Here is a 10925-nt window from a genome sequence, read left to right as displayed (position 1 = left end):
TTCCTGCAATGTAAACGGACAGATTCGGGGTGCGGGTCTACGGCTGCTCGGCCACACGCACCTGTGGGAGCAGACGTTACCGGGGATCGACAAGCATCACCGGTCAGCACTGACTGAGGAGAGCAGCGATGCGGGGGGTCGTGGCCACAACAGCGCTGCAGGAACCGTCCCTTCAGCCTGGAAAGTAGCGGTAGCGCCGCCTGCCCGTCACCTTTCAGCACTGCTTTCGTACGGATGAGTGGAAACAAATGTATCCCTCATCCAAATCCACACTATGGAGTTTGACCAAAAAGTTAAAATACATTCAGTTCTGTGTTTTTGTTTTTCTATAGAATGGTCTCAAGGCGCAGAAATTGAGAGAGATCAAAGCTCCTTTTTGGTATGGGAAAGCCAAGTGCAAATTTGAAGGGTGTATTTCATTACTTATGAGAGCAAAGATAGACCAGGAAGGCATGATCCATGTGTGAAAATGGAAATTCAAGTGAAAGGAGAAACACAACACAAAGCTGGTGAATTGGACAAAGGCATACGTGCCAGCAAGAAAGAGAAGAATTAAGGGGAGAACTGAAGGCAGACGCACCAAGCCAGCTGAGAAATAAGTTGCTATGTCCGTCTGACCCCGCCGTGCTGTTGGCTGGTAACTTGCGTGAAGTAAAAACCGGCATTGTTTTGCAAAAAACAGCTGGTGAGGGTAACCATGAGGGAAGAACTGACCCTAAGGTTACATCTGGATTGCCCCAACATCCAAGGAAAACTAGATGCCACTGCAAACATGATGTAGGAACTGCGCACACCTCCTTGCAGTACTTCACAGTGTCACCTTTCATGCTGCACGTGTACGTGCATGTCCAGCTTCACCTGCTTTTTGATTTTCAGAGAGCAAAGCTGTAGCCTATACCTTGATGCCTCGGGTCTGTTGTTAAGAGAACCCCATCAATGTGGGGTTCTCTTAAAACATCGCATCTTGTATTATGCATCGTGTGCAAAGTGCCTGTCCAACTCAACAAACATCCTACCAGTGGCAGAGATGCTAATTGCTGACCAAACTACACCAACCATATCACTTTGACTGACTTTGCTTTCTCAAGATACTCTTAGAGTAACTGGTCATCGGCTTAGAGTGCAACTTCAGCTGGGCTTTAATACATGCAGCTATTCAGGTTTTAAACTGGGTGACTGCCATACATTACTTGAATGCCTATTTTGAAGTATGTACTGGGAAAAGGAAAGCTGATTTTACAATTTTGCACATGTGCGCCTGACATATAGTCGAAATAATCCATGGGCATGTATCCAAAGTTGCTGTTTCTAAAGATGTCAAGGAGTTTTTCTGTGCTCATTTGTCTTACTGCAAAATGCAAAAACGATATATGAGTGTAGGAAAGTAATTCAGAAGCTCTGCATAATTTTCAGCGCATCACATCTCGACGCACAATGCAGGGAAAGAGGTAAGATGAAAAGAGCTAAAGAAATGGATACAAACCCAGCCGATCTCTAAAACTATTCTATCCTTTGACCAGAAAACTGTGATTGATTCCTGTTTCTGATCAATCTGTAAAAATTCTCCTTTTGCTCAATTGTTCATCGCGCAGTTTGGATAAAAATGATCAGGAGAATAAGACTTATCCTCTGAACAGCTATTATTCTACTGAATTGCAAAAGCCTTAGTCAAATATGTGCCAACATAACATTATGGAGTGGCATTATGTTACAAGCAATAAAATTGCCACAAACTGGGGACAGCAATGCAAATGTTGCAAATTGGTTCAGAACTGTCAAAAATCTGGTTTTGAAGGACAAGCTCTATTGCAGAACTCCTAACTTTGTAGAAGTTATGAAAGACACCGTTCAAGGTAAGATGAGTTCAATAGCAATAGGCAGACAAGGTTCCTTGGGTGAATTTGATATCTGTTATTCGACCAACCCAAATGGTTGGAGAATAGTTATTAAGCAAGCTTTCGGGTTCAAAAACCCTTCGTCAGGCTAAGGAAGCTTCAGCAGTTGGTGTGTGCTCTTCAATAGCAATAGGCATTTTACCCGACCGAAGCATAAACGATAAATCTAAGAGGAAAATAACCTACTGTGTTGCTAATCAAAGCATTTCAGAGCCTCTTGCTCTCTTGGAAACATGGAATGATGGTCCCCGTTCCACACTGAAGCAGCAAGCTAAGTATTCTCAGGCTCCTCCAGAACAGGAACACAAACAACAGTTGCCTTGTCTTCCTTGGAGTGCTGGCATCCAAATCGAACAGAAAGGTGCAATTCACCAACACTTGCACCATTGACAACCTTTGATATATCATTTATTTGATATTTAAAAAATACCAGGCAATAAAAACTGAGTTTGAACTTCTCCAAAGAAGTGAAGTATTCCAACGTCTTCTCTGAGTAAATGAGGCATTTAGCAGCAACAACTGGAAGGAAGGGAGATGGCAGTGGTTGACTGTTTCAGAAATGTACAGGAAGGAGCGCATGGGATTGCTATGGAATTGAGGAAATTATGGTGACACTTCCACTCTCCGATCTCTATAGCACAGCGCAGTTCTCCGTTTGCTCCAATTCAGAATGTCCACAGAAGAACAGGACATTGAAATCAGCATCAGTTTTTGCATGGTAGGTACACATTTTCCTATTGAACTTAAGGATAATGTTTCAAGGGTTGGTTGTAGATCTCATATAGGGGAAAATGGAAGAGTTAAGATCTAAAGGAGAACATAATTATTAATACATGCCCTTCAGTTAATATATATAGGTGTCCCTATAGCAATTGGGATCATTAAACCTGTGTTATGAATGTGTTATTCTGTCAGTACACAAAACTTAGGGATATCTGGGAGGCTTAGGTTGTGTCTACACCGTGGGCACGTCTACACTAGACGTGTTAATGCACATCTACACATGCACACCCTTAATGCGCATAAAAAGTGGCAAATTTAAGCTAATTGCACCTAAATTTGATACCTGCAATTTGCAGGTGTGATTAAAGTGTATTAATGCACGTGTAGACGCATTAAAGTGCATTAATGCTGTGTGTGGGGACTGACTTGGGACTAAATTGAGTCCTAAGTCAGTCCACACACACAGTGTTAATGCACTGTAACGCCTGCATGTGTAGACACCTGCCTAAACCGACTTACTGAGCATTAAACTAATGCACATTAAAATTAGGTGTGCTTAAATGCACATGTAGCATGCTACTACACATGATGAAATGACCCTTTTTAGCGGTTCAATTGCCCTTCTATAATGGCTTCATTTTGTCACGTGTTACACGTGGCAGAGTATTGCGATTTAATTTCATCGCACTGAACCTGTGCGGTGGCGTATTACGATGTAAATGACTTTGTTACATAGCAAAGTAAAAGACATACCGATGTTTTTAAGTTTGCTGCCTAACAAATGGCAGCGATACCTCCATCCTCAGCCCTCCCAGGCTTCCAGCACATTGTGTACCATCCCCGCCTTCACCAGACTCCAGAACACCCAGCTTGCTTCTGGGGCAGCGCAGGGAGGTGGCAGGAGGGTGGTTGGGTGGTCTGGCAGCTGGAGAAGGTGGTGGGGATGGTGCACAGGGCACTGGAAGCCTGGGTGGACTCATGGAGGCTCGGGCTTGGGCTTCCAGCACCCCGGGCACTGTCCCTACTGCCTTGTCCGGCTGCCAGCACACCCAGACACCCTCCCGTGCTGCCCCAAGAGCAAGCTAACCTGTTCTCAGGCGGTCCCAGGCAGTGGGATGGCCCCAGGTGTGTGGATGGGACTACACGGTGAGCTGGAAGCCCTAGCCAAACCCCCCCACAAAAACTGGCAAGGAGCCCGATCCTTTTTTGTTTTCTGGCAGAGCTTGCCCGTGGCCAGTGGGTGAACTGCCAGCAGCATCTGAGCTGTGGGGTGCCTTGGTCTTCCCCTCCGCAGCAGTGTTGCCCCCATGAGGCTGCCCGGGCAGGCTGCTAGCTCCAAGCAGCTCTGCGCATGCTGCAATTAAAAACCCACTGTTTCAATTCAGGAGGAACTAAACTCCTGTTATGTATGAGCGGCCCTAGGCATGTCCTGCTTGGTCTGTCATATATCTGAGGAAGAGTGCCAGTGGGCATGTCCCATTTGCATCCACACTGACAGTAGGGCATGCTGTTTTCTTTCTGTGGAGGAAGGACCATGAGCATATACAGTCCTTCCACGTGCTACTCAGTGGCTCACCTTCTAGTAAGCACTGTACGGCTACAACACAGCAGTGGTAACCAGTGCTTCTGTCCATGCTGGGATTTCAGATGTGCTACACTTTCTGTAGTCTGAAAACTCTGGGCTGGCTGTAGTTATCACCAGAGCTAGCTGGCCTTCCCAACTGTACATCGTTCTGCAATCTGTGATGCCTGTCCATCCAACTGTTTCATTGTGTGAAGCAGGGTAATCTTAATCTGCATGTTTTATATTTTAAATACAGCTTAGATGATGTCAGCAAACTTCAGAATCTCCTTGTTGCATGGCTGAAAGATGGAAGATACCCCTACCCCATGCCGAGTTGGGTTCCAGTGTGACTTGTAAGTGTTGATACTGGAGAGGGGAGGGGAGCCCCCCTCCCCTCCCCTCTCCAGTATCAACACTTACAAGTCGCACAAGGTAGCTCCTGGAAGGCTGTGTGGCCTAATGGCTAAGATGTCTTCTGACTTCCGTTCAGAGGGTTTAAGTCCCTCAACGGTCTTTTTTCCACCTTCAGTTAAAAAAAATAATTACATTCAACCTGCAGTAGGTTGAGCAGGGGTGGGAGAGAGCAGCCAGGCCGTGCCATTCCCCTGCCTTTTCCTGTGCAGCTGGGGGACACAGCAGGCAGGCAGCCATGGGGAGACGCTGTTAGAGAGTCTGACTGCTTGTAGCCACCCTGAGCTCTGGGCAGCTGCAGCAGGCAGCGGGCAGGCTGCAAACAGCTGCTTCGGGCTCCACAGCCCCAGCATGAGCTCCATGCTGGCGGTGACTGCACGTGCATCTCAGAGCGGACAGTGGGAGAGCTGTGTTGCCTCAGGCCCTATCTCCACCGTCCGCTCCGAGGCACATGTGCACCTGCTGGTATGGAGCCAATGCTGGAGCCCGGAGCAGCTGTTTGCAGCCTCCCGGCTGCAGCCGGCCCAGGCTCTGGTAGCTGCTGCCAACCGCGGAGCCCAGGCTGCTTGTAGCAGGGCTTGCAGCTGAACCCGCCTGACTCCCACCCGCTCTGAGCCCAGCCCTGGCCCAACCCCCTCACTGGGATGAGGCTGGTGCTGCCCCTTCCCAGGAGCACCGCACCTTTTGTGGGCTTAGCTGCGCGGGGTGGGTTGGTCTGATGAGCAGGCTCCAGGCTGGGGCCTCGGCCAGCTACACTGCAGCCTGGCTCCCCGGGGAAGCACAGGGGCTCTGGCGGGACCAGGTTGTTGTTGGGTTGGACCTTGTCCAGTAGCCCAGGAGCCCTGCTCCGTGTGCCCATGCATCTGGTTCTGTGTGTTTGTCTGCCTCTGTCTGGTTCTGTGTGTCTGCATGTGCACACACGTGTCTGGTTCCAGATATGCGTGCGCATGTGTCTTTTCTGGGTGTGTTCTGGTTCTCTGTGTTTGTGCACGTGGTTCTCTGTGTGCGTGTCTGGTTCTCTCTCTGCTCTCCTTTTTCTTTCTCTCCTTTCTCGTCTCTCTTCTTTTCTCCTCATTGCAACATGCTCAACAAAAAAGGAATACACAGCAGCAAAGGCAACATTTATGATTATTAAATATACTAATATGCAGTGCATCCTGCCGTGTACCCTGCCCCCCCTACCCTCATTTTGTTTTTCTGGCACTCTGGCACCTTCCAAGGTAGACAGTGTGGTTTTTCTGGCACTCCAGCCAAAAAACGTTGCCTACCCCTGCACTAGTAGAACTGCTCAAATAGAGATGTCACAATGGATCACAGGTAAATTTTGCATAAATTACTATCATCACGTTTTCAAGCAAATGACAAATATTTTCCCTATTTTAACATTTCAGTGTCAAAGGTAACAAGTGCAGAGGAACACGGAAATTGAGTAAACGTCAATTCATTAATGAAAAACCATGCATCTTACTCATAACACTTGCAGCAGATCTGGCTCACAGAAGAACTGAAAAATGTGATCTCTTTCCACCCCTGATTTCTATATGTGGCATTAAGTAAGTTTGTAGTATAAGATTATGCTGGAGCCGTGATGACATTAAGTAAATTGAAGTAAACCTATATGCTTACCTGTGTATCAAATCATCAAACTATGCTTTCTCAAATGCCATTTGCTGGCTTTCCAGAGAGGGTAGTAGCCTGTTTCCTTGCCCACAAAATCCCTTTCTTGTAACTTCTATTTAGGTCTTCTGTATTTAAGGAGACGGTATGTTGCTAGTTAAACCATGTTACCAGTCCTGATAATTCAACAGAAAACATGAGACACGCAAATATATCAGAGTTCACTAAAACAAAGATTTTGTCGTTGCAGGTACAAAGTAGCTGGGGTAAAGTACAATACTGGCAAACATTTGATGTGTTTCTATGAACTTGGTGATAGTGAGAGCTGGCAGTACTACGATGGACTTTTAGAATATAAAAAGGTCGGATGTGAAGATACACCAGCAACTGAAGAAGAGTTCTCCGAAGCTCTTAGGAAGGAAAGTGTATAAAGCCATGTTGTTGCTGTATGAACATTTTAGAAATAATGAGGACATCTGCAAGGATAGACATGGGTACTGAAATACATACCAAAGTGTAACAGGGCACCCCCAAAAAATGTGTAATACCCTGTTCTGAGGCCAGTTCTCCCTGCTTTTTCCCACCGTGCCTTGATGTTCATATATAAATAAATATTGCGGGAGGGTACCTTGATCTTACTATCATGACCATTCATAGTTTCATAGTTGGTAGGGTCGGAAGGGACCTGAGCAGATCAAGTCCGACCTCCTGCCTGGGCAGGAAAGAACGCTAGGGTCAAACAACCCCGGGAAGGTGATTGTCCAGCCTCCTTTTGAAGACCCCAGGGTAGGGGTGAGCACCCCTTCCTTTGGAGCTGGGTTCCAGCTTCTACCCGCCCTGACTGTGAAGTCGCGCCTCCTGATGTCTAGCCTGAATCTACTCTCTGTCAGCTTATGGCTGTTATTCCTTGTTACTCCCAGTAGTGCTCGGGGGAAGAGGGACTCTCCCATTGCCTGCTGGTTTTTCTTGGCCAGTTTATTGGTGGCCACCAGGTCCCCTCTCAGCCTTCTCTTGTGGAGAACAGGTTCAGGTCCCTCCTCCTGACCCTAGCTACTATGAAACTATGATCTAGCTGGATTCTGTCCCTCCCCTCCAGCGTGCCCACATCGCCCCACATCTTGGTGTCATCAGTGAATTTGAACAGCCATGAATTTCCACACCCATGTCCAGATCACTGATGAAGATGTTGAACAGTGCGGGCCCAAGGACCGAGCCCTGGGGGACCCCACTGCCCACATCCCTCCAGGTCGAAAACAACCTGTCCACCACCACTGCCTGGGTGCGGCCCTCCAGCCAATTGGCAACCCATCTGACTGTGTAGGCAACGATACCACAGGTGCCTAATTTTTTAATGAGAATGGGGTGAGAGACAGTGTCAAAGGCTTTCCTGAAGTCCAGAAAGACTATGTCTACTGCCACACCTGCGTCCAAGGATTTTGTGACCTGGCCATAGAAGGCCACCAGGTTGGTCTGACAGGACCTGCCCCTAATGAACCCATGTTGGTTGCCCCTAAGCATAATCTCCCCTGCCGGCCCCTCAAGGATGTGCTCCTGGATAACCTTCTTGAAGACCTTCCCCAGGATCGAGGTAAGACTAACGGGCCTGTGGTTTTCTGGGTCCTCCCTCCTCCCATTTTTGAAAATGGGGACCACATTGGCCCTTTTCCAGTCCTCCGGCACCTCATCAGAGCACCACGAGTGCTTGTAAAGCCGTGCCAGGGGTCCCGCAATGACATCTGCCAATTCCCTCAGCACTCGGGGGTGGAGATCATCTGGACCTGCTGATTTGAACACGTCCAGCCCCTCCAGTTCCCTGACTAGGTCCTCACTCACCCTGGGCCTGGCGGTGCCTCACCTGAATCCGTCGGGGATCCCGGTGAGGGGGGAGGATGTCCCAGTTCCTGCTCAGAAAAATGGAGGCAAAGAATTTGTTAAAGAGGTTAGCTTTGTCGTCTGCTGTGACCACCAGATTGCCAAGCGTGTCCTGCAGAGGCTCCACGTTACCCGGTGCCTTCTTTTTACTCTCTACGTATTTAAAAAAAAGATTTCTTGTTATCCTTGATCCGGGTCGCTAGTCCTAGTTCCGTCTCCGGTTTAGCCTTCCTAACAGCCTCCCTACAATCTCGAGCAATAGAGGGGTAGTGCTCCATGGTGATGGCCCCTCCCTGGCATAGGGGGTACACCTCCTTTTTAGCTTAGAGATGTTCCTGGATGAAAAAGGCATGTCAGGAGTGGGATTTGAACCCACGCCTCCATACAGAGACCAGAACACCCAGGAGAGGGAAGACACAGCCTTGAGTCTGGCGCCTTAGACCACTCGGCCACCCTGACATGCATACAGCTGGCCTTGGTCCTGACCTTCAGGCCAATCACACAGCGCCACGCAGACGGTGTCCTTCCAGACGGCATACCTTCTGCTGATACAGCTCCTCACTGGGCCCTCCAGCCCCTCCGCCTCTCTCAGCACCACTCGGGACCTTCAGACCCCTTGGTTTCTCTCTTGGCCCCACTCACATTGCCAGATCCCTCCGTCTCTCCTCCGGCCCCTCAGACCCCCTGGCTCTCTCGCACAACCACCCGCTGGGCTGTCGGCCCCTCCGTCTCTCGGCTGTCCCCTCTCGTTTTGGTCTCTATCTTAGACCCTGTTGTCTCCTCCCTCTCCCAGCCGCTCTCCAGGCCTTCCTTGGACCCGGTCGGCCCTACGCTGCGCTCTGACCCCTCCCTGGGCTGTACTCTAGGGCTTGGGCCTCCGGCCCCTCCCTCACTAGGTCTCGCTGTCCGACTCAAGTAGGTTGCAGTCTTTGGGCCAGCCTGATCTCACTCGTCCCTCCCCGGGCTTCCCCTCAACGTCCTACACCCCTCCTGGGCTGCGAACCACAAGGCTGCTTGGCCCCGGCTCCATCTCACATCTCGCTCCTCTATCTCCGGCCCCAGCTCACTCGCACTTCGGACCCCGCACCGGGTCCCCAGGAACCTCCGCCATCGCCTTAGTCCCTACCCAAACCCCCAGATGTTGCAGATGTCGTTCTCCTCGCTGGCATTCAGGACCTGCCACCTTCCTGCTGGAGGTTAAATAACCCGGCAACCTCTCAGGGTGCCAATGGCCTTGTGAGAAGAGCACTTCAGAGCAGGCGTTAGTCTTACCCCTGGCGGAGGAGGAAATGCCGTCAAAACATTGTGGCACCAAAGTCCGCTCCAGGGTAGGTAGGGGAGGGGAGACCAGGCTCTTTAAGTCAAGTCGGGGCAGCCACGATTTTGAGGAAAGACACAGGCGTGGGCAAAAGGAAAGGATCCCAGAGAGGAATCACTCGCTGCAGGTGTTTGACGAACTCTTCTGATTAAAAGTGCTTGTGAAGTGGGCCGACCCCATACTGCACTGGAGTACTAGAGCAAAACCCTCTGGGGAAAACTCTCAGAGCCTCCCACAGATACAGGGCAGGACCCGGCCGATGTGGGGCTCGCAGGGGTCGGCTCGCCCCCGATGGGCACCCAGCAACCAGCTCTGGGCTGCGGATAAAGGGTCACAGCTCAGGCTCTCGTAGGGAACAACCCGTTCCCTTGCAATAAACTTGGTTTAATTTAGCAGTTGCTGGATCTTTAAACCACAACCCCCGGTTTTCCAGGTTTTTTTACTTTTCCAATTTCTGGGTGGCGGCTGGAGGTAAAAGCAAAAAGCAGGTGAAACCCCCTGGGGGTCTCTATACCCCCATGGGGGGCGAGGGCTTGACCTGGAGCAGCTCCGAGAGTTGGTCTGATAAAAGACCCCTTCTGCCCTCAGATCAACGCGGCTACAGTCACCAACCCGGCAGTGTCTTTAGCCCGAGTCGTTCATTAAGGAGAATACATGAATTAAGGAGAATGACTGTGTATTGGTATCAATGAGCTCGGAGCGGCGGCAGCAGCGACTCCTGCTGGCGGCCGCCCCCCTCAGCCTTCTCTTGTGGAGGCTGAATAGGTTCAAGTCCCGCAGTCTCTCACTGTAGGGTCTGCCCTGTTGTCCCCGGATCATGCGGCAAAAGAGACCGTGTCCCACTGTGTTGCCCAGGCTAGGCGGCAGGGGCTATTCACAGGTGCGGTCCCACTACTGATCGGCACGGGAGTTTTGACCTGCTCCGTCTCCGACCTGGGCCGGTTCACCCCTCCTTAGGCAACCTGGTGACCCCCGGCTCCCCCGGGATCGCCATATTGATGCCGAACTTAGTGCGGACACCCGATCGGCATAGCGCACTGCAGCCCAGAACTCCTGAGCTCAAGCGATCCGCCGGCCTCCGCCTCCCAGTCGCGGGATTACAGGCGCGCGCCACCGCGCCCGGCGAGCAACTCGGCGCCTGCAGCCTACTAGAGCCTGCCTGCCGTGACGTCAGGCCCCGAGGGGCGGGGGAGTGCTCCCGTTCTGCGCCTGCGCGCCGCGCCGCCGCGGGAAGGGTGCTGTCTTCAATGACATCATGGAGGGGCTGGTTGTTTGCGCCTGCGCGCCGCTCCGCTAGGGGAGGAGGCAGTGTCCTCTCAGTGACATCACGGACGGGTTGTTTGCGCCTGCGCGCCGCTCCGCTAGGGGAGGAGGCGGTGTCCTCCCGGTGAACTTCAGGGAGGGGCTCTCTGCGCTCCTGCCGCGCGGGCTGTCGGGAGGTTCCGGCCGGCGGGGTGATTAGCGCATGCGCGGGCCACCATCTTTCTTTCGTTGCCGCGTGAGGAGAGCAGCCGCTGGCGCCCTG

The 10925-nt window shown here is 51.1% G+C and overlaps 1 protein-coding gene, 1 long non-coding RNA gene and 1 other non-coding gene across 3 annotated transcripts in view; 1 reads left to right on the top strand and 2 right to left on the bottom strand.

Moving 5' to 3' along the window:
* Positions 1-97, bottom strand: part of LRR1 (leucine rich repeat protein 1) — an 11971-nt gene extending 11874 nt beyond the window's left edge. Inside the window, exon 1 of the mRNA XM_025210024.1 lies at positions 81-97. Within this exon, the coding sequence (XP_025065809.1) occupies positions 81-97 (17 nt within the window). The remainder of the gene's footprint in view (positions 1-80) is intronic.
* A 1035-nt stretch (positions 98-1132) lies between these two features.
* LOC102378233 lies at positions 1133-6825 on the top strand. The gene is made up of 3 exons (XR_324438.3): positions 1133-2613; positions 5985-6146; positions 6461-6825. It is a non-coding gene; the product is annotated as an uncharacterized LOC102378233 (long non-coding RNA).
* Positions 6826-8433: 1608 nt separating this feature from the next.
* On the bottom strand, positions 8434-8541 carry TRNAL-CAA. The gene is made up of 2 exons: positions 8504-8541; positions 8434-8479 (listed from the first exon to the last, which is right to left on the bottom strand). It is a non-coding gene; the product is annotated as a tRNA-Leu (tRNA).
* Between the last annotated feature and the right edge of the window lie 2384 nt (positions 8542-10925).

This window comes from Alligator sinensis, unplaced genomic scaffold (assembly GCF_000455745.1).
Source record: "Alligator sinensis unplaced genomic scaffold, ASM45574v1 scaffold564_1, whole genome shotgun sequence".
In the NCBI taxonomy this organism is placed as follows: Eukaryota; Metazoa; Chordata; order Crocodylia; family Alligatoridae; genus Alligator; species Alligator sinensis.
Note: the sequence above shows the minus strand (reverse complement) of the source record. Positions and strands in the feature narration are given on the sequence as shown.